The sequence below is a fragment of the Urocitellus parryii genome, chromosome 15, assembly GCF_045843805.1.
Source record: "Urocitellus parryii isolate mUroPar1 chromosome 15, mUroPar1.hap1, whole genome shotgun sequence".
Taxonomy (NCBI): domain Eukaryota; kingdom Metazoa; phylum Chordata; class Mammalia; order Rodentia; family Sciuridae; genus Urocitellus; species Urocitellus parryii.
This window is the reverse complement of record NC_135545.1, coordinates 42,631,807-42,651,403: the sequence shown is the minus strand read 5'-3', so window position 1 is coordinate 42,651,403 and position 19,597 is coordinate 42,631,807. Positions and strand designations below refer to the sequence as shown.

Here is a 19,597-nt window from a genome sequence, read left to right as displayed (position 1 = left end):
TTGACTGTAGGATTAGGCCTCTACCAGATTATGAAGAGCCCTGAATGCTTCAAACTAATAAGCGTGGCTTATATACTACAGTAACAAAGGAGCCGGTTATAGGAAGTTAAAGACTAGATTTTCAACTTCAGTAGCTTCACGGAGGAGAATTGGCTTTCCCCTTGCAGGAATGACAAGTCTGCTGTGCAGTCAACATAGCTGGACTCTGGCCTGCTTTTTCCCCCCGTCAGTACAAGGAAGTGGTCGGTTGACCCGCCGGACCCTGGTGTTCAGTAGCAAAGTAAGGGTGTGAGGTAGGCACCGGACACTACAAAGCAGTGAGGGCCATGGGGTTAGGTCAATCTGACCCACACTGGAAGCGACACCGCTGAACCGCAATAAGGGCAGCTGACCAGGTCCACCAGGCCCACCAGTGTGGGTTACCCAGCACTGCAGCACGTTTCAAGGCCAGGCCAGATTCAGACAACCGGGACCCCGAGCTGCCATCGCTCGGCCTGCTCCCGGCCCGGTAGGCCCCAGAGCACAAGGGAATCCGGGCTGTGCAGGGAGAGGCCCTGTTTTCACAGGAAACGACTGCAGCTGCTGCTCGTCAGCCCCTCCCGCCCGTCGGGCCTTCGCCCTGAGCCAGGCCGCCTCACCTCGCGCGGGCGGCGGGCTCTTCGGCGTCTCGGCGGCTCCGCGGACCGTCTCACGGCCGCGGCCACGGCCGCCGCCGCCGCCGCCGCCGCCACTATCCTCCGGCGTCAGCGTGGTAGCGTCATCACAGCGCGCGCCCGGCGCCAAAACAAACCCCCGCCGCCTACGGGGCGGGACCCGGGCGAACTCGCCGTAGGTCGGGCTACGCGGCTGACTGCGCTCCGGGCTCTGCCTGTCTGCCGAGCGATGCCTGCGGGGCGGGGACAGTCCCTCTTTTGTGGCCGAGCAGTGGGGACATCTGTTTATTGTTCTAAGAAGTTAGGCTGTGTTAGAAAAACGAGTGACCTCAGGAAGTTGGGAGAGAGTTTCAAGTTTCTGATTGGGGAAAAGTGTTCATTGAAGAGCGAGGTTAAGGACGTAGAAGGTTTCAGCGGAGATTTCTGAAAATGCCTCAGTCGCCGCAAAAGACCGACTTAAATTTCAATAACAAATCTACCTATTTACTTATTTCGTTACTTGGGATTGAACCTAAGGGCGCTCGACCACTGAGCTATATTCCTAGCCCTATTTTATCATTTATTTATTTGGTTTTTGGTTTGTTTGCTTTTGTGGTTCTGAAAATGGAACCTAGGTGTGGTCACTTCTAAGCCCAGCTACTAGGGAGGCTGAGGCACGAGGGAGGCCAGTTTGGGCAATTTAGTGAGACTCTGTCTCAAAATTAAATAAAAAAGGTTTGCAGGCGGGAGCAGCGGCACACGGCACTCGTCTGTAAGCTCAGCGACTGGGAGGCTGAGGCAGGAGAATCAGAAATTTGAGGCCAGCCTCTGCAATTTAAAGAGGCCTGTCTCAAAAAGGGCTGGGATGGGGCTGGGGTTATGGCTCAGTGGTAGAGCACTTGTCTAGCATGAGTGAAGCATTGGGTTCTATTCTCAGTACTACATATAAATAAGTAAAATAAAGATCCATTGACAACTAAAAATATATATATTTAAAAAAGAGCAGGGATGTAGCTCAACAACAAAGCATCCCTGGGTTCAATCCCCAGTACCAAACAAACAAAAAAACTTTAAAAATTGTCTCTTATCCAGTCTTTGTAGTGGCCCATGCTTGTAACCCCAGCAACTGCAGAGGCTGAGGCAGGATTACAAACTTGAGGTCAGCCTGGGCAACATAACTAGTCCCTGTCTTGAAATGAAAAATAAAAAAAGGCTGGAGATGTAGCTGTGATAGAACACCCCTGAGTTCAATCACACACACACAATGTTTTTGAAAAGTTTAGTGGAGCACAAGGCACTAGGTTCAATCCCCAGCACCACAAAAAAAAAAAAAAAAAAAGAGTTTAGTGGGATGATTAAGGGAATGGACTTTGGTGCCAAACAAACCTGGGATCAAATCCCAGATCTGATATTCCCATGACTGTGTTTTTAGGAAAAACATCTCTTCTCAAGTTTCTTTTTCTTTTTATTTATTTATTTTGCAGTAATGGGGATTGAACCCAGGGTGTTCTACCACTGAGCTACACATCCCCAGCCCTTTTTATTTAGTTTCTAGACAGGTTGGTCTAGAATTAGTAATCCTTCTGCGTCAACCTCCTGAGTAACTGGAATTATAGGTGTGTGCTACCACTTCATTTTTTTCTTATTTATGCAATGGGGCTCATAATCCCAACCTCACAAAGAATTTAAAATAATATGGAATTCCAAGGTTCATGGTACTCAAACATCTACACAACACCTCCGTTTTAAAGATATTCAGCAAATTTACAAATATTTATTAAGCCCTACAAACAGGTCCTGTTCTGGGCTCTGGGGAAGAGCAGGAGGCCCTGCAGTGAAGAATATTGATGCAAAAGGGACTGGAGTCTAGGCAATCCAACCCCTGGACTCCTTTCTGAAATAAACTGTTCCTCATCTACAGAGCTACAAATGTGAAACACTCAATCACTGTGATGCTCTAGCCTAGGCATCTGTGCCCAGGGCCCAGTTTGCTTGGCTATCAGCCCACCCCTCTCCTCTAGCTTTGGGATAAAACACACAAAGCCCTTAAGCCTCTGGCCAGGGAGCAGATTCTTTCCACCCTCCCTCATCTCCCCCATCACTGCACTCCATGGAAGAGTAGGGACTTAGGGAGCAAAAAATCAGGGGAAAAGTAGGTCAGAGCAGAAGGATGGTAATCCCCCAGTGCTGGTCAGTGCAGCCAAGCCCCTGTTCTTGGGAGCAAGCTGCTCCTGGCCACCCACCACAACTGGCTCTGGAAGACTTTGAGAGTCTGGAAAACCAGCACCATCCCTCCTAACAGTATGCCCAGGCTGAGGAGACTGCCCCAACATGACACATTGCTTATATTGGGGTATTCTCAGTCCAAGCTTTTTGTGTGTGTGTGTGGGTGGGTGGGTGTGTATGGGTGTGTGTGGTGATGGGGATTGAACTCAGGGCTTTGTGCATGCGAGGCAAGCACTCTACCAACTGAGTTATATCTCCCTCAGTTCAAGCTTTTGAAATACTTCCTGTGCTGGGCTTAGATATTCTTTCATTTCATATACTCTATACACACTCTTTATTCCCAGCCCTAGGTTGAGTGCTAGAAACACAGCAAGAATTCCTTGTTCTTGAGGAGTCCACAGTGGGGATTTTTTTTTTTTTTTTTTTTTGTAGTGGGGATTGAACCCAGAGTGCTTTACCACTGAGCTACACTCCCAGCCCTTTAATTTTTTTTTTCTTTTGAGACAGGGTCTCACTAAATTGCTTTGGGCCTCAATAATTAGTTAAGGCTGGCCTCAAACTTTCCATCTTCTTGCTTCAACCTCTTCAACACAGTGGAAAATTCTGACCTGGACTTGACAATAATAAGCCAGTGCTATTAGTACTGAGGCAGCAGAAAGCCCAGGATCTGTGTAGACCTAGAGATGGCTTTAATTCAGGTTGAAGTCAGTGTTAGGGAGGAGAGGATATTAAACCAGAAGTAGGAATTTACTAGGAGAAAATGGAGAATGGTACTTTGGTGTTTTTAATATTTTTTAGTTGTTTTTTTTTTTTTTTTCAGAGTAGAGATTAGAAATTTATTAAAGGACAGCAGAAAAGACTTCTCCCGGAGGAAGAAGGGGACCCAGAAGGTGGAATCCCTATTTTTTAGTTGTTGATGGATCCTTATTTATTTTATTCATTTATATATGGTGCTGAGAATCAAACCCAGTGCCTCACATATGCTAGGCAAGTGCTCTACCACTGAGCCACAATGATATTTTGAACAAAAAATAATAGATGCACAGACACAGAAGAATAAAAAGCCTGCTTTCTTCCTGGAAAATTCTAGTGGTCAAAGGGGATAAATCTGTGCCCCCTGTACTTTCCCCTTCAGGTGATGTGAGAAGATGGACAAGGTCTTGTTGATGAAAGTGGGGATAGAAGTCCAGATAAAAGAAGCACAGGAGCAAAGGTAGGGTCAGGGCAGAGAAAGGGAGATAAAGCATCTGAGTTAGTCATATGAATGTTAGGAAACATGAATGATGTAGAGTTTCTACATACCTGGGTAGAGGTCTCTAGAGACACCAGTTGCCTAAGCAAGGATCTCATCAGGTCTGACTGTCCTGAAGGGTGACACCCTCTCAACATAAACTTCAGTGTAGGCCTGGCCTGCAAAACTCTCTTGCTTCCTCCTTCCCAAATGATTGCTTTGGATGTCTCTTGTAAAGTCTTTTCCATGTCAGCCCACCTTTCCTGCACCACTTCTAGGTCTGACATCCTATGTCCTGTCACCCCCTTAGAGTGCTGTGTCCTCTCTGAAGCTTCTTCTGTCCTGAAGGACTGGATAGGTAGACAATTCCTCTGTGTTACTACAGAGTAGGCTGTAGGAGTGGACAAAACTGGTTTATATAGGGTGTTACAGACAAGGGGTAGGAACACAGTCATCAGATTTTCATTCAGGAAGTAGAGAATAAGCCAGATGTGATGGTTTATATCTGTAATTCCAGCTACTGGGGAAGTTGAGGCAGGAGGATTGCAAGTTTGAAGCCAGCCTCAATAACCCCTATCTTAAAGAAAAATTTAAAAGGATGGGAATATAGAATATAGAATGCCCCTGGGTCCAATCTTCAATACAGAAAAAAATAAATAGATAAACAAAAAATTTAAAAAGACTGGGGATGTAGCTTAGAGGTAGAGTGCTTGTTTAGCTTGTAAAAAGCCCTGGGTTCAACACTCAGTACCACAAGAAAAAAAGATGACTATGACAAGAAAGTAAAGTGGAGGTGATAATAGAAGCAAGTGAGGAGGCCAACAAGGCAGTGCCCACAGAAGCCTTGGGGTGGTATCTTTTTTTTTTTTTTTTTTTTAATAAAATGAATACATTTCCTGGTTAAGAGGACTTACAGGTTTCTCCCTGAAAGCAATTCTTTTTTTTTTTTTTCAAGAGAGAGAGAGAGAGAGAGAGAATATTTATTTTTTAGTTCTCAGCGGACACAACATCTTTGTTGGTATGTGGTGCTGAGGATCGAACCTGGGCCGCACGCATGCCAGGCGAGCGCGCTACCGCTTGAGCCACATCCCCAGCCCTTGGGGTGGTATCTTGAAATCAGGTTCCCTCTCTCTGAGGTCTCCTCCAGTTTCTGCCCATGCTGAGTCTCACCTTCCTTTCCACCAGGATGAATAGGGGCTCTGCACACATGCACACCTCTTCTGAAAGAACAGGCTTGTGGAGAGTAAAAGCCAGAGATCCCTCTTTATAAACCCAGTTTCTGTAGCTTCAGATTTTCTCAAGAATTTGAACATGGACTAGGACAGAGGATCCCCACTTTTTGGAACAAGCCCTCCTTCCAAAGGACTATTACCCTTGGAGAAGGAGGGGAACTGAGCCCAGAGCCTAAGCAATTTTGAACCTGAGTAATAGTTCAACAGAGGGAGGAGGATCAGATAGGATCAGGGGCTTGGAAGCTGAAAGGAGCCTGGGCAGCTGGGGTGAGACCAAGGGCAAACACCACCTCACCCCTTCCCAAGGGGACAGAATAGAAGGGGTATGCAGGATTAGAAGTGTGGATCCTAGAACTTCGGTCTGCCAGACCTCATCTGGTCCCCCATCAAGCAAGCCCCAAAAGGCAGAGAACAACCTCGCATTCCGGCAGATCTCCAGTCTCAACCAGAGCTCTTGAGATTAGTGTAATGGAAAGCTCTGCGCTGGGGGAAATGTATGTTCCTAAGGAGTCCCCTGTGGCAGCCTTTGGCCAAGCCCATCCCGTGCTGGGGATCAGTTTCTGGGGCCTCCTTTCCCAATCAAGTGAGTCGCAGCTGCGAGAAAGGAAGGAGCTTAGTGCAAATATAAATACCTTTAATGAAAGCTGTGCGCGCTCTGCAGAGCCCAGACGGCGACTGCCAGCGCAGGGTTGGAGGCATGGGCGCTGCTACTTGACCCGACTGGCTAGGCCAGAGGCCCCAGGAGGTAGGCGAGCACCAGAACAGCAACCAGCAGCAGGGGCGCAGGGGCCCCAGCGGGTGAAGCTGCTGTAGCCCGTAGTGTTTCTTGGTTGGTCTCTGGGCCAGTGCCGCGTTCCCAGACCCGCACCGGGGCACCACACAATGTATGCAAGTTATCCGGATGTGGGGCCCGGCGAGCTTCTTGCTGCAGAGACTCCCACACGGCAGCCGCCTCCTCTGGGCAGCCTGACAGGACCCGAGAGGCGCATGCATGGAAGTCATTCCAGGACCTGTTAGGAAATGGGATTGAGGGGTTAGGTTGGGGTGGGGCTTTGGAATGGGAAGGAAGTTCAGCTCCAAGGGTGGCCTGGATAGGGCTATGCCTCCCACCTGCCCTCTGCCTCCCACCTGCCCTCTGCCTCCCACCTGCTGGTACCTGCAGACAGTCTCCAGCTCGCCTCCGCGGCCCATGCTGTCCCCCAAGCGGATGAGACACTCGGCAAAGCCCTGATATATGGTGTCACAGCGGTTTGGAGCCTCTGTGGCTGCTGCTAGTAGGGGTAAAAGGACTGGGGAGAGGGGGTGAAGAATGGTTGACAGAATAAGCCAGGCCATTTCCCCGCCCCCCAGGGGCTTGTTTACCTTGGGAGTGCTCTAGGGACATGACTCAGCGTGAAAAGAGCACCCCTGGGAGCTGAGGGGTATGTCTAGGGATCAACTGCCTTCAAGGCAGGACCTAGACCAAGATGCAGAAGCAGGAACTGTGTATCCCAGAATTGGGTTCCTCCTGAGCTCTTGGGGCTCTAGGTGAAGTGAAGATGGTTTAAGGGAAGAAGTCAGGAGAGTATGGAGGGATTGGGGTCTAGAGGCAGGTGGGGCACTATCTCTGCATCCTTCATAAACTTTGCATGACCCTCCCACCTCACACCAAAGATAAGTGTTTCAGATGAGCTTGGGCAACATAGCCAGGGATAGGGATCCAGGCCAGACCCTCAGAGAATTTCAGGAATCCAAGGCTAGTCTAGGAGTCCTGCCAAAGGTAATGGGTTCCCTTTATCAGAAGAGGAACTTAAGAATTTCAAGGTCCTTCCCCCCACAGCTGGGGCTCAATTTGTTCCTCACTTTCCATCATGAAACCATTCACACTTTCCTGGGGCCCTCAGAACACCTATCCACCCTGGCACCTGGCACCAGGAAAGCAGCACTCCTGGCTCCCACACTCTATACCCAGCCTGATGGGAGACCAGCAAGAGGATTTGCAGCCTGGTCTGGGTCCAGGGCTCCCGCACTCACCGAGTGGCAGCAAAAGCAACAGCTTCAGGGCACGGGGCAGCCGCTGACAGCAGCGGCGGTAGCAGCAGCAGCAGCGCATGGTCCCTGGCTGAGAGCCTAGTGCCAGAGCTAGCAGCTTGGAATGCAGCCGGCCGGCCCAGCCCACGGAGGGAGGGACCATGATTGGATGGAAGCTAGGAATGGGCAGGGCTTGAAGCAGGCTGTTGGCTCCGCCCCCAGCGCCCAGATTGGCAGAAGGGTGAAGAGGTGCCCCCAGAGAGTCGACATGCCCTGAGAGGCCCAGGTTCGTGCTGAGATGGTCTGAGGACCCTTGCCCTGGGAGTTGGAGGGGAGCTCTGAGAAGGCAGTGGAGTTGATGAGAACAGATGTCCAGGCCCCAGGGATGGGCTGACTTAGATCTCCCCAGAGGGAGAAAGGGCAGTCATCAGTCACACCAAAGACACACCAAAACCACACACATAAGGTTTTATTCCAAAAGCATTTAATTGAATTTCTCAATGTTTTTCAAAAACAAAAAGATCCAAATCAGAGGTAAAAAGGAACATGGAAAATTCAACTCAAGTGGTGTCACGATCTTGGGGTCATGCTCCAGGAATGGCAGAACCCAAGAAGGCACAATACCTGCCCTGGGCCCAGCCTTACCCTCCTGATTACCACAATCTGTAGACGACGGCCAGTATACCCTGCATCCCCAATCCCCAAATACTAGAGGTGGAGGCCTGAGCAAGTGAATAGCAGATGTGACCCCAATCTTGGCCGACGCCTGTCTACTGGTCTTCAGTGCCACCCACCCCTACACAAGGCAGGCTTAGCTGCTAAGGGAGGCTGGGAGTAACAAGGCCATGCAGCATTAGGCTAAGACGCCGGGCTGCTTTGCCCAGTGAGTTGTGTGGCTCAGCCTGCAGAAACTGAAATAGCTTCTGGCGCACTTGAGCCATGACAGAGCCCATGTGGTCTCGAGTGATGGGGTCACTGTGGTCCAGGTGCATCACAGCCTCTTCCAGGTAGCTGAGAATGGGGGAAAAAGCACAGGCTACAGGTGGGTGCCAGTAGATAGGAGTGCCCCCTGGTGGCACTGAAGCCCAGAGGGACAGATGATAAGGGAAGTCTAAACCTTACAATGAATAAGGATGGGGGAAATGAGTGGAGACAATTAGGGAAGGGAATCAGGCATGAGTGGGTGTTTCTGCTTCCCTTCTCACCCCCACTATCAGCTTATCTCCTACTCTCTTACTGCACATACTCACCTGAGTTTGAGGTCAGTTCTAGTGCCAAGGTCAGATGCCAGCTGCTGGATGAGGGAAAGGAGCACAGGCTGGGAGAGTGGGCAAGGCGGCTGCCCAAAAACCTGGGCTGGGTCCACCGTTTCACACACATACAGCACCAGGTTCAGGTCAGCAGCTGTCAGCGCCTGGGGGCAGAACAGGGCAGCAGCATTTATGGCTAGTATTAGAACAGAATGCGTGCTTGTCTGTGGTGTGTGGCCTGGGGGAGGAGAACCACAGAGTTGGGTGCTAAGGGCTCCAGAGGAGGATACTCAGGGACCCAGAGAACTGGAGGGCTGTATTTTACCCTATCAATAAAAAGATTAGAAAGAAAGTTTCCTGAGAAGGGGCTGGGGTTGTGGCTCAGTGGTAGTGTGCTTGCCTAGCATGCATGGGTTCAATTCTCAGCTCCACATACAAATAAATAAAATAAAGATCCATCAACAACTAAAAAATATTTAAAAGAAAAGAAAGGTTCCTTAGAAAAATGGTCATAAGGCAAGGTGAGCTGAAATAGGAAAAAAGGGATCCTGAACAAAAGAATGGCACAGGTAATGGCTTGGAGGTCAAAAAGAATGAAAAAGTCTGTCAGACATCCCACAGCTTGGTGGAGGGAATGGAATGTGTGGTGTGTAGGTCTTGTCAGAAGACACCTGAACCTTACTAGGGCCAAATGCTGTCATACCTGCTGGAAGGCCTGATTGAGGTGGCCCTGCTGCAAGAGCTGCAAAATATGGGCTTGCTGGGCCTGGCAGTCGAGGTGGGCAGAGGGGACAGGTGTGCCAGCAGCTGAACGCATGGCCTGCATGATACTGGAGGTGACGGCAGCCTGCTGTTCCTTGAGCGCCACACTCACCTCACCCTTAACAATGCGCTGTACCTGTGCTAAAATTGACTCCTGCAGGCTGAAAAGAGAAGGGAGACAGAGGTGGACAGGAAGCAAAGTCTGGCCAATCCCAAACACCCCACCTTGCCCAAAGCCTTGCCTACATACCTGCCCACAGCCACGTGCAGCTGGTGCTGTACTTCAGCCCGAACACTGCTAGATACAGTGGCTGCCATTTGCTCAGTGGCACTCTGCAGTGTGCTGATCAGGCCCCGAAGCTGGGCAAGCACAGGTTCTCTGGCCTCCTGTTCCCGTGCCTTCCGGCTCTTCATGTGGCTCTCTAGCTGTTGCAAGTCTGAGAGGCGACCATGGGGATCATAAGAGGGATGAAGGAGTGAATAGACACCCCTCCTACGCTGGGTTATACAACCCCACTTACATTCCTGTGTGCCCAGCCGGAAGCTATCATTGATTTGCTGGAACATGGCCTGGCAGCTCTTTTCGAAGGCAGGCAGCACCACGCTCTGGAAGGCTTCACGGTAGGCAGCCTGCATTGGCCCCTGTAATGTGTCTGCAGCTGCTCGGGCGATAGCATCTGTCAAATTCTGAGGTACAGGGAGAGGCCAAATTGAAAGCCTGAGCCCAACCTGGTCGGAACTAGCCACCACCCCAATCTTGGGCCCTATAGCACCTTGGACTTGAGTAGCTTGGAGATGTTCTCTTTCATGCTGCCCTCTACAGCTGTGAGCTTGGTAGCCACTGAATTGCTCAGCTGGCCTGCTACAGGCTCTAGACTCCTGGAGACACCTGGGGCAGGGGAAGAAGAGGAAGGTGGAATCAGGAGATTAAATCTGACAGGTTCACCTATTCCCACCTGGCCCACCCAAAAGAAATCTTCAAGCAAAACTTACATGGAGGAACTGTTTTTTTAATCTCATCTCGTATGCTACGTTCCAACCGCCCAGCCAAAGCAGAAGATAGTGCTTGGGACAGCTGTTGTGTCAGCTGCTCCTGCAGTTGCCCACCCCGCTGCTGCCCCTCAGCCAGTGCCCTCTCTAGACGCCGTTCTGCACTGTAGCTAAGGAACAATCCCGGAGCATATCCCTTCCCAAGCTAAGAAGGCTACCCCTCCTCTATACTATGCTGTGCCATCACCCTCAAGGATACGTTCCTGCTCATGCCGGCTCTCAAGGGCACGTTCTACATGGCCTGTGACAGTGTTCTGCAGGCCTTCGAGTTGGGCACACAGACGCTGCAGCAGCTCTTCTTGGCTGTGACGCAGCTCTACCAATTCTCTCTGCTGCTGCCAAATTAGTGCTGGCCAGTCTTCAGGAGGCTCTGCCACCTGCCAGTATCACTTAGAATCACATGATGCCTGCCCCACCTATCCCTACCCACCAGACCAGGGAAATAGCCCAGAGCCCTTAAATGATGGGTTCCAATGGGTGGGAAGAGCTCCTTTCCTTACCTGGTGCTCTGTGAGCCGGGATCCCATGGCTGAATCCCTGCCATAGGCAAGAAGTACCTCAGGCCACATCAGGCAGCCTAGAGACCACCCCTCTCCCTAGCCCAAGGACTCTTCTTACCCATCATCCTTCTTGCTTTTTCTCTTGATCTTGGGTGAGGTCCGAGGTGATCCCTTGGTCTTCCAGTCCTTGGTAGGCAGGCGGGGAGTAGGAATTTTGGTGCCAAAGCCTCCTGAGGCAGCAGCAAGACTGGCTACCTCATCATCATGGTCACTATGGGAAGGGGAAGGAGGGGGTAAGCACCTACCCACCTGCTAGTTCTCCCTTGTTGGAAGAATGGTACAGGGTGACACCCACCTTTGTTCAGCACTGGTGTCCTGGCTATCATGTTGCTGTAGCAGGTGATAAGGTGGTCGGTGGAAGGCCAAGCTTTTATGCTTTTCCTGGAGGCCATTTCTGGGGCTGAAGGGACAGGTGGACTCAGCAGTGGATGATTCTTCCTGAGGTCCCTCCCACCAACATACTTTCTCTCTTCTAAGCTCCTCACCTCTCTGCCAGGGTACTACAGGTCTCCCGAGTAATGTCAGGTGCCGTAGGCCAGACCTGACTGTCAGCAGGGGCAGCCTCCTGGGTCAAGGCTGCTTCCAGGAGTGAGGGGGTACTATGTCGATCCCCATCCCCAGGGCCTCCATCCAGGCCAAGTTGGGGGCCAAGCTCGGGTCCTGGCCGGGGCCGTGGGGATAGTAGGTGTAGTGCTGAGGCAGCTGAGGCCATACTGTCTGGCTCAAGGCCCTCAGAAGCCGAGGAGCCAAAGCCACGTGACAGGGCCTCAGATGCGATCTCAGGAATATCCTGGGACAGGGCAGTAGAAGCTGAGGAGATAACATCAGGGGAACGGGTACGACTGGGGGAGGCCTGGGGTAGCCCCAAAGGCTCCACTTCCTGTAACTCCAGGGACAGTGCAGAGGCAGTAGCAGATACCTGAAGTGAGTGAAAAATGTGGGTTTAAGTGATAGGAGGTAGGGGACCACAGTCAGGAGGCACTGGAATCAGTAGTGATGAGATGGGACAGCTGGGAAGGGAGATGCAGGTGAAAAACAGGGCTACAGCCCAAGAAAGGAAGTGGGGATGGAGAAACTGAGAAGATAGCCTCCAGGGAACATGGAAGACTGATATGACCCCTGAGGGAACATGGAGTACCTGAGTCAGAACAAGTCAGCAAAGAAAGGGTGCAGGAAGAGACTGCCAACTTCCCCTGCAGCCAACCACCAGTTACCCAGCACTTCACATACATGCACACACACCTGCCCGGGCCCTTTGGAAGTCAATTTATCGCCTGGGCCTGGGAGCAGGCTGGGCAAGAGGCTGCGTGGGCTTGCCTGCAGGCTGCTGCTGTTGCTCATTGTCAGACTGCCATCCAGCTGCAATTTGGGGCTCAAGGTCAACTCTTCAGGTGGCCTGGTGGTGGGAAGGCCAAGGCATCAGCAGTCAGAGCTTGGCATCACCTGGCACTAGCCCCTACCATTCCCCAACTCTGACCTTTACCTCACCTGGGCAAGGAGGGATCCACAGCTGAGGAGCTACTCACAGCAGACACAGCTGTAAGAGAGCTGCTGCTGCTGCTACTGCTGCTGCTGCTGCTGCTGCTGCTGCTGCTGCTGCTACTGCTAGGGGATGCAGTGATCTGGAGAGATGCAGAGAATAAGCACTATGGCCTGAGTGGGGCATTCCCACTCCTCCTACTTAAGGGAGCTACCTGCTGCAAGGAGGCAGTGGGTGTCATAAAGGCATCAGGTGTCATCAACTTGGGTTTGGTTTCACTGCTCAGGGTGAGAAAGTCAGCAGGTGCAGGCAGCTCCACAATGCGTCGGAGGTCAGGCTGGGAGCCGTGAGTGGTTGATCCCAGGCCCTCAGAGCCCAGTTCAGGCCGAGACTCTCCAAAGGCTGTGGGGAAAGCTGCCACTTGAGTCAGATCTCACACCATTGTCAGTCCAACCTGTTTCTCACACTTCTAACTCACCAAAGTCCTCATGGGCAGTGTGAGTGGGGAGTGGAGCCACCACATCAGGGTTCAGCTGTGGCTGGAAACGGATCTGTACATCTTGCAAGGCCCTGCAAGAAAAGGGCGTGGGGGAGAACAGAGTGCTCAAAGGGGCCAAGGTCAATGGAATGGGGAGGAACACAGGCAGGGCCTGGATGGGACTTCCTGACACACTCACTTAGTATGCACACAAAAGAGCTTGATGAGTACACCAGCTGCAGACTCCATAGTACCAGCTCCATGAGAACCCTCTAAAAAGACAGATTGGATGCCTTAAGCTGCTAGCCAGCTCTGCACCTCAGTACCACCCCACACACCAATACCAGGCCTGACTCTGGAGCAGCTCACCAGCCCCCAGGCTATCATTTTCTTCCTCAGCAGGCAGCACTTCAGTGTGCCGCAGCCGGCAACGACTCACAACCTGGATGCCAAAGCTCAGCACAGGGTGGGTAAGCAGGAACTCTGAAATGGAGCTGAAGCAGGCACGGCCTTCCTCCTGGTTCTGCAGCAGCTCCATCACATATAGGACCTGCATGGGTGCCACATTCCAAACTGACCTTTAGAAACTATGAGTCCCTTCAGTCCTTCCCAGTGATACTGGCTCTGCCCAGAGTGCTCCCATGACAGCCTACCTTTCGTTGTACATCACTGAGAATTAAGTATTCTGCTGAGAGGTCTAAGCAAACTTTGAGACTGGGGGGCACACTCACTGAGCTGAAGATATCTGGGGAGAAGCTAGGAAGCCAAGAAACAGGCTAGGTAAGACTGAGAATTCACAGAAGGCACACTCCCACCCTGCCACCTCTGCCTGCTCCCTGCCCAAGTCCTGCTTACCGAATGGTCTGTAGGCAGGTCCAGGACACTGTGCACCACATCTTCAACTCCCGATTCTGGTCAGCACCAGTAATGAGGAACCTCCAGAATGGGACCCTACAAACCCACAAAGCACAAGTGGTTGGCTGGGTCTCCAGCTGGGTGGGAGTCCATGGTCTAGCCCACCACATGCTTGTATCCCACTCACTCACTCAGGGTCCTGTTTCTTATGATTGTCACAGAATAGGAGGCAGGAGAGGGGCCGCCCATCATGAGGCTTCCACTCATGTAGACACCTGAAGGCAGGCAGATGAGGGACCTGAATGAGTGATCTGTTCCTGTTCCTGAGGCAAAGGGGGTCCTGGTCCCTCAGGCTTTGCCTTACCGTGGCTCATCCTGCCCCTCAATGTAGATCTGCCAGAACTTGACATAGCCATCATGACTTGCAGTAGCTAGGACAGTCCCGTCAGGAGAGAGGGCTCCTTCACTTAGACACTGGGAAGAAGCCAAAGGGCTTTGCTATCTGACCAAGGTGGAAACGAGACCCTCCCAAATGAAGATGGTAGGAAACTGGATTGACCCCTGTGGATTCACATGTTTTGTGACTGACTGAATGGGGGGTGCTACAGAGAAGTCCAGACCTGCAGGGTACAACTAGGTTAAGAATGAGTTCCATAGATAAGAACTACTTTATGCTAAGTCCCCATGGGCATAGTGCTGGTAAAGCTATCTGGACAGCTGTGAATATGGGAAATAGATGAGGAGAATGTGGAAGAGAAGGAGGACAAGGAAGCAATCAGCTGTAGGCCTACCGTGCTATGGCCTTTTACCACAATGAACCCCTGCTTGATTTGGCTGACATCAACAGGCCACGTGCTGTGGCTGGAGCGGAGCATGTCCAGGTCCCACACCTCAGCCTGGAGGTACAAGGAGGTGAGTGTTCAACCCATTCATACAATATGGCTGCTTTCACCTTCTCCACCATGTCTGACCCCCTCACCCGGTCTTCATGCAGCAGGGCCACTGTTGGGCTACTCTCCTCACAGCAGTCCTCACTTTCCTCAGGAATAAAGGGGCACCAGATGATCCTTCGGAAGTGGTTCAGTGGCGTGCCCTCTGGCTGCCGGATATGGACCAAGATCTCTTCTCTGAGCAGGATGTTAAGGGCTAGACACATGGATGATTAAATATGCCTGGCAACCCCCACTTTGACCACTCTTCATCAGCCCCCATGCCTGGAAATGGATACTGAATTTTGCTGTTAATCAGAGCCAAGCGCCACACAAACAGATTGCCTGCCTCATCCAGGCAAGCCAGCTGTGGAGAGTTGAGGTGTGCAAAGGCCAGATCAGCCACACTGCCTGTGAAGCCCTTAAGTAGGGTCCGCTCTGAAGTGCTGACACTGATCACTCGCACCATTGCTGAGCCATTGTTGGCAGCTGTAATCAAGAGAGCAGGGGGCCATGAGCAAACATCTAGGCCTAGGCAACAAACAGTACAGAAATTCTGCCCTTGCCTGCCTCACTGCCACCATCTCAAGCCTGGCTTTCCTACCCAGCTCCACCAGGCCTGACAGAGGTTAGGACAGTCCAGTGAAGCCTCCCAATGTATCCTAAGGTCTGAGTGGTCCCAAATTGGAGCTTCCAGCAGAATACTTCCTACAACCCAGAGCCCCTACTCACCACGAATGGCATAGGCTAAGAAAGAGTTGGACACAGCAATTAGGTTGCCATAGTAGTACTTCTGCTCCCAGTCGTACTTGGCAACAGGCTGGATTTTCACCTGAAAACCCAGAGTGAGGAAAAGTCAAAGAAACTGAGGGCTGAAGCAACTCTGAGCCTCAGCAATCTCAAAATTCTGGGGATGGAGAGGACACAGATGAAAACCCAGTCATTCACAGAAATCTCCTGAGCCAGATTCCCACAGAGGTTTGACAGCAAAGCCTGGCTCCCTGAAATAGAGGCATGCTGTTTGTCAGGGTGGTACCAACAGGAACTGGACTCATGGGAGAGAAGGGAGAGGCTGGGTGTGTCTCCATACATTATATGTGCCACAGTATCCTGGTACCTACCTTGTTGCTCCCCCGTGCCTTGCTTGAAATGCTGGAGTCACTGCTGGCCACAATCTCTACCTCCTTGGCCAAAATCCCAATGCAGGTGGAGCTGTCATCTCCAGAAAGGCAGCTGGAGAGAGGGGTGCACGAACTTTGTTTTATTCACCCAAAAGCTTAATGGTAGGGTTACGTATGTCTGGTATACCTTAACGGCAAGATTAGAAAAGGAGAAGACACAGCCACCTGGTAAAGATTTCTAATCCCAGATGACCAGCTTTGCCTGGTCCATTGTTCTCAGTCCCACAGCTTCCCTTGCTCACCTCCCTCCTTGAGAATGAGCCTACTTCCATTCTATACTGGGCACCCAGGTAAAGCCCTTAGCTTATGTCCTCACCTCTCAACCTAGGAGATGAGAGTTCAGTGTGGTTGAGTGCTCTGTCCCAGGTCATCCAGCAGAGGCTGCTGGCACCTCTTGCCCTCATTTAGCAGATGCCCCCAAAGTACCATCAGCACATTTGCCATCTCTCGGCTACTTACATGACCTGTTTCTCTTGCAGGTTAATGGGTGGTATGATCCGCAGACCAGGCTTACTTGTTGAGGTACCATCACCTGAGCAGAGGGGGTCTGGTACCAGGAGCCCATTGAGGTCCCCATTATAGGCACTAGATGACCGCTGGCTCTCTGCACTGGGGCCTGGGGAAAGAGAGACACCCTGATAAGGTTGTTACACATTCCAACTAGCCCCTCTTACAATAGAACTTCCTTCTGGACCATGAGGTGCTCTAGGAAAAAAAAAAAACTGAACATAGTATGTCCATGGGGAGGAGGGCCCTTTGTTCATATTTCATTCTATAAATGCTGATATAAAGACCAAGGATGAACATGAGGTTCTTCCATCTGGAGGAGGGATACATGCCATTAAAGATCCTCTGATGGGGCTGAAAGTATAGCTCAGTAGTAGAGTGCCTATCTAGCATGTGTGAAGCTAGGTAATATCAGGCCGGGGTCAGCCTAGGTGTTCCAAGAGGAACACTTGAGAGAGAGCATGGCAAAGGTCACCTGGTAAAGATTTCTAGTCCCAGATGACCAGCTTTGCCTGGTCCATTGTTCTCAGTCCCACAGCTTCCCTTGCTCACCTCCCTTCTTGGGAATGAGCCCACTTCCATTCTACACGGGGCACCCAGGTAAAGCCCTTAGCTTGTGTCCTCACCTCTCAACCTAGGAGATGAGAGTTCAATGTGGTTGGGGCGCCTCAGTTCAAAGAAGGGACCTCACCTTCACTATTATAATCACTGTAATCACAACAAAAGAAAAGCAGGAAAATGGAGGGAAAACAAGGCTGCAGAGGCCTCAGGTATGACACTGAGGTGCTTAGACTCTCCCTGTGGACAATGAGAACCACAATTTTTTTTTTTTTACTTCTTTTTTAGAGGTGCTGGGAATAGAACCCAGGGCCTTGTACATGCTAGGCCAGTACTCTACAACTAAGTTACATTCCCAACTCCACAAAAGAATTTTAAAGGAAAAGGTGACACGGTCAGCTTCGACCAGTAGGTTGGCTGCTTTAAGGCAGCACACAAACTAAGAATCTGGTGACAGATAACCAGGGCCTATTACCAAAGCAGTGGCAAGGTTTGGAGAGAAGGGCTCCTAAGGCCTGAATAAATGTGGCAGTAAGAAAGCAAGGGTCCTGTCCCAAACAGAAATTGCTCTGAAGTCATCCCAGACAGGTAAACTCTGGGGAAATGTACACGAAGGAGCTGAACAAAAAGGAGAGAAACTATAGGGTGAAGCATGGTGTTAGGAAAGACAAGATCTTAACTGTTTGCACTGGCTAGTTTTTGAGCACTCTCACTGGCTTATACACCACTGCCAAAACTCCCAGGAAGCAAGGTGACTGGGGCTTCAGGAACATAGCAAATTTCCAGTTACAAAACAGTATGAGGTATGACTTGGTCCTTCGTGGGGAGGAGACAAGCAAGAGCTACTTGGCAAATGAAAATCAAGTGCCAATCAATAAACAATGGAGTTATGAGGAAAGCCTCCAGGTCACTTCACAAGGTTCAGAGCCACCATAGCTGCTCAGGGAAAAGGTGATCACTCTCCCTTTCAGGCAGCCTACCATGAAGATAAACTGGAGGCTCAGGCTGTATGTGGTTGGTCATGCCAAGCTCTACCAAATCTCTGTGGAGTGTAGTCTGCTCAGCAGATGATATGGGCATTTGAGGCACAAGCTACACTCATGAGGAAAGGGAGCACACAAAGTATGGGTCAAAGGGCCCAATGGTCTCAGGCAGCAAATAGATTTCCGCAGAGCATGAGTTACCTAAACCCACCTGGAGCTAACCACCAGTGCCTGCTTCCAGAAGCAGCCAGACTGGGCCATCCAAAAAGTATAAACACCAATTCTCAATGTGGCCTCCACACACCCATACCACCATCTCAAGCCAGTCCTTTCACCGCTACAACTTTTTGTAACATGTGGCTTCCTGATACCCAAGATCTGTCCTTATTATGAGACCTAGCCTAAACAGTCTCCTCTCTCAGATCTGCCCTCTGCATCTCCAGCTCCATTCTCCCTCCACCCTATTTCCATAACAGTACCAAAACAGTACTCTTTTACAATGACAACATTTTATTGCAACCCTGTTAGCTCTGTTCGGGGGCTCTTGGTAAGCAAGGGAGCTTCACAAGTATCACTAGTGATATCTGAATGAACTGGAACAAGCTAGGCTTGCAGATGTTTGACACCTAATCCAATCAAGGTTGTGCAATCTGTGATTTGCCTTAATCACAGAAAGAACACGGAATTGGGGTTGGCCACCTTCCTCCAAAAAATAGATTTCAGAGCAAAGGCAGGCCTAGAGTCGCATTCCAGAGGGGAGAGCAAGTTGTAGAGAACGACCAGAGGTTCTTCAGCACAGCGCTTAACTGTAGGCCTCTGATCCACTGCGAAAGGCTAGGGGCGCTGGGCCAGTACCAAGAATACCAGTCTTTGTGGCCAGAAAACCAGAGGGGCGCCTCGGTTCAAAGAAGGGACCTCACCTTCAGCTGAGACTCTCAAGGATGAGACGAGATAATCTGGCGACAGGATGGGGAGGGGTCATACCCAGGGGTCTGCACCAGTCGCCCGACACGCTTAAGGATTTTAACTTGGTCTGCCCTCATCGGCCTAAAGGACCTAGAGGAACTGCGGGCTCTGAGAATGGTTCAAATCCACGCTACCTACTCCCCTGCTTGCGGAGGGCCCACCCGCGCTATCCCCGCTCACCCCCCGCGGGCCGGTCCAGCTTGAGGATGTCCCGCAGGTGCTGCGTGGCGTCCTCGATGTCGATGCTCGCGCAAGAGGCCATGGGCCCAGCCGCAGGCGCTCCGCCCGGACGGCGTTCGTTCCGCAGCCGCCGCGCACCGCCCAGCCCCGATGGGGCAGAGAGCTGGGCGCCGGTAACTACGCTCAGTCCACCCGCAGCTCCTAAACCGCCGCCCGTGCAGCGTCCAGAGCCCCGCCAACCCCACCAACCGCCTCCACTTCCGGCCCCCAAAAGCCTCCGCTCCCGGAACCTGCGAGGACGAAAGAAAAAAGGTTCCGGGGTAGGGGAGAATGCCTAGCTTCTACAGAAGCCGATCACCCTTTGCAACCTCCACCCAGTGCCAGTGAGGTCGGAGTTGTGTTAGACTGAAGGGCAGCAAAAGTCCACGTACAATTACCGGGCTGGTATCCCTACTCGTCCCAGGACACCCTGGGACGAGTCTAGTTCCTGTCTACTCTAAATGAAGTCTAGATAGACCTAGGACAGG

At 51.3% G+C, this 19,597-nt stretch overlaps 3 protein-coding genes across 6 annotated transcripts in view; all 3 read right to left on the bottom strand.

The window, feature by feature from the left end:
* The window catches only part of Pskh1 (protein serine kinase H1), a 31,561-nt gene extending 30,826 nt beyond the window's left edge, over positions 1–735 (bottom strand). Inside the window, exon 1 of the mRNA XM_026413301.2 lies at positions 639–735. The gene's annotated coding sequence lies outside the window, so the exon portion shown is untranslated. The remainder of the gene's footprint in view (positions 1–638) is intronic.
* Positions 736–6,045: 5,310 nt separating this feature from the next.
* Positions 6,046–7,413, bottom strand: Nrn1l (neuritin 1 like). 3 transcript variants are annotated; one of them, XM_077793405.1, is made up of 3 exons: positions 7,335–7,413; positions 6,478–6,610; positions 6,046–6,331 (listed from the first exon to the last, which is right to left on the bottom strand). In XM_077793405.1, exons 1-3 carry the CDS (start codon positions 7,411–7,413, stop codon positions 6,046–6,048), a joined length of 498 nt encoding a protein of 165 aa, XP_077649531.1. The 3 variants fall into 3 exon arrangements, with proteins under 3 accessions (XP_077649531.1, XP_026269107.2, XP_077649532.1); XM_026413322.2 differs by having other exon boundaries at positions 6,478–6,592; XM_077793406.1 differs by having other exon boundaries at positions 6,478–6,589.
* A 380-nt stretch (positions 7,414–7,793) lies between these two features.
* Positions 7,794–19,328, bottom strand: Edc4 (enhancer of mRNA decapping 4). 2 transcript variants are annotated; one of them, XM_026413247.2, is made up of 29 exons: positions 19,071–19,328; positions 16,336–16,492; positions 15,817–15,928; positions 15,428–15,527; positions 14,995–15,184; positions 14,746–14,893; positions 14,558–14,662; positions 14,131–14,240; positions 13,958–14,041; positions 13,767–13,862; positions 13,565–13,667; positions 13,281–13,461; positions 13,111–13,183; positions 12,912–13,003; positions 12,648–12,835; positions 12,442–12,575; positions 12,196–12,349; positions 11,439–11,872; positions 11,249–11,353; positions 11,012–11,164; positions 10,894–10,930; positions 10,593–10,770; positions 10,337–10,492; positions 10,117–10,232; positions 9,865–10,030; positions 9,594–9,780; positions 9,285–9,504; positions 8,582–8,745; positions 7,794–8,342 (listed from the first exon to the last, which is right to left on the bottom strand). In XM_026413247.2, exons 1-29 carry the CDS (start codon positions 19,150–19,152, stop codon positions 8,150–8,152), a joined length of 4,218 nt encoding a protein of 1,405 aa, XP_026269032.2. In that variant the 5' UTR covers positions 19,153–19,328; the 3' UTR covers positions 7,794–8,149. The 2 variants fall into 2 exon arrangements, with proteins under 2 accessions (XP_026269032.2, XP_026269033.2); XM_026413248.2 differs by having other exon boundaries at positions 12,271–12,349.
* Between the last annotated feature and the right edge of the window lie 269 nt (positions 19,329–19,597).

What these genes read in the sequence shown, in the direction of transcription:
- Nrn1l (XM_077793405.1), bottom strand. Translation starts at nt 7,413, where the DNA reads ATGCGCTGCTGCTGCTGCTACCGCCGCTGCTGTCAGCGGCTGCCCCGT. An exon ending in GTTGCTTTTGCTGCCACTCG is followed by an intron (nt 6,611 to 7,334) that starts GTGAGTGCGGGA and finishes CCCTCTCCCCAG; the next exon opens with TCCTTTTACCCCTACTAGCA. An exon ending in GAGCTGGAGACTGTCTGCAG is followed by an intron (nt 6,332 to 6,477) that starts GTACCAGCAGGT and finishes ATTTCCTAACAG; the next exon opens with GTCCTGGAATGACTTCCATG.
- Edc4 (XM_026413247.2), bottom strand. Translation starts at nt 19,152, where the DNA reads ATGGCCTCTTGCGCGAGCATCGACATCGAGGACGCCACGCAGCACCTG. An exon ending in TAAAAAAACAGTTCCTCCAT is followed by an intron (nt 10,233 to 10,336) that starts GTAAGTTTTGCT and finishes CCCCTGCCCCAG; the next exon opens with GTGTCTCCAGGAGTCTAGAG. An exon ending in CTGCACGTGGCTGTGGGCAG is followed by an intron (nt 9,505 to 9,593) that starts GTATGTAGGCAA and finishes TTCTCTTTTCAG; the next exon opens with CCTGCAGGAGTCAATTTTAG.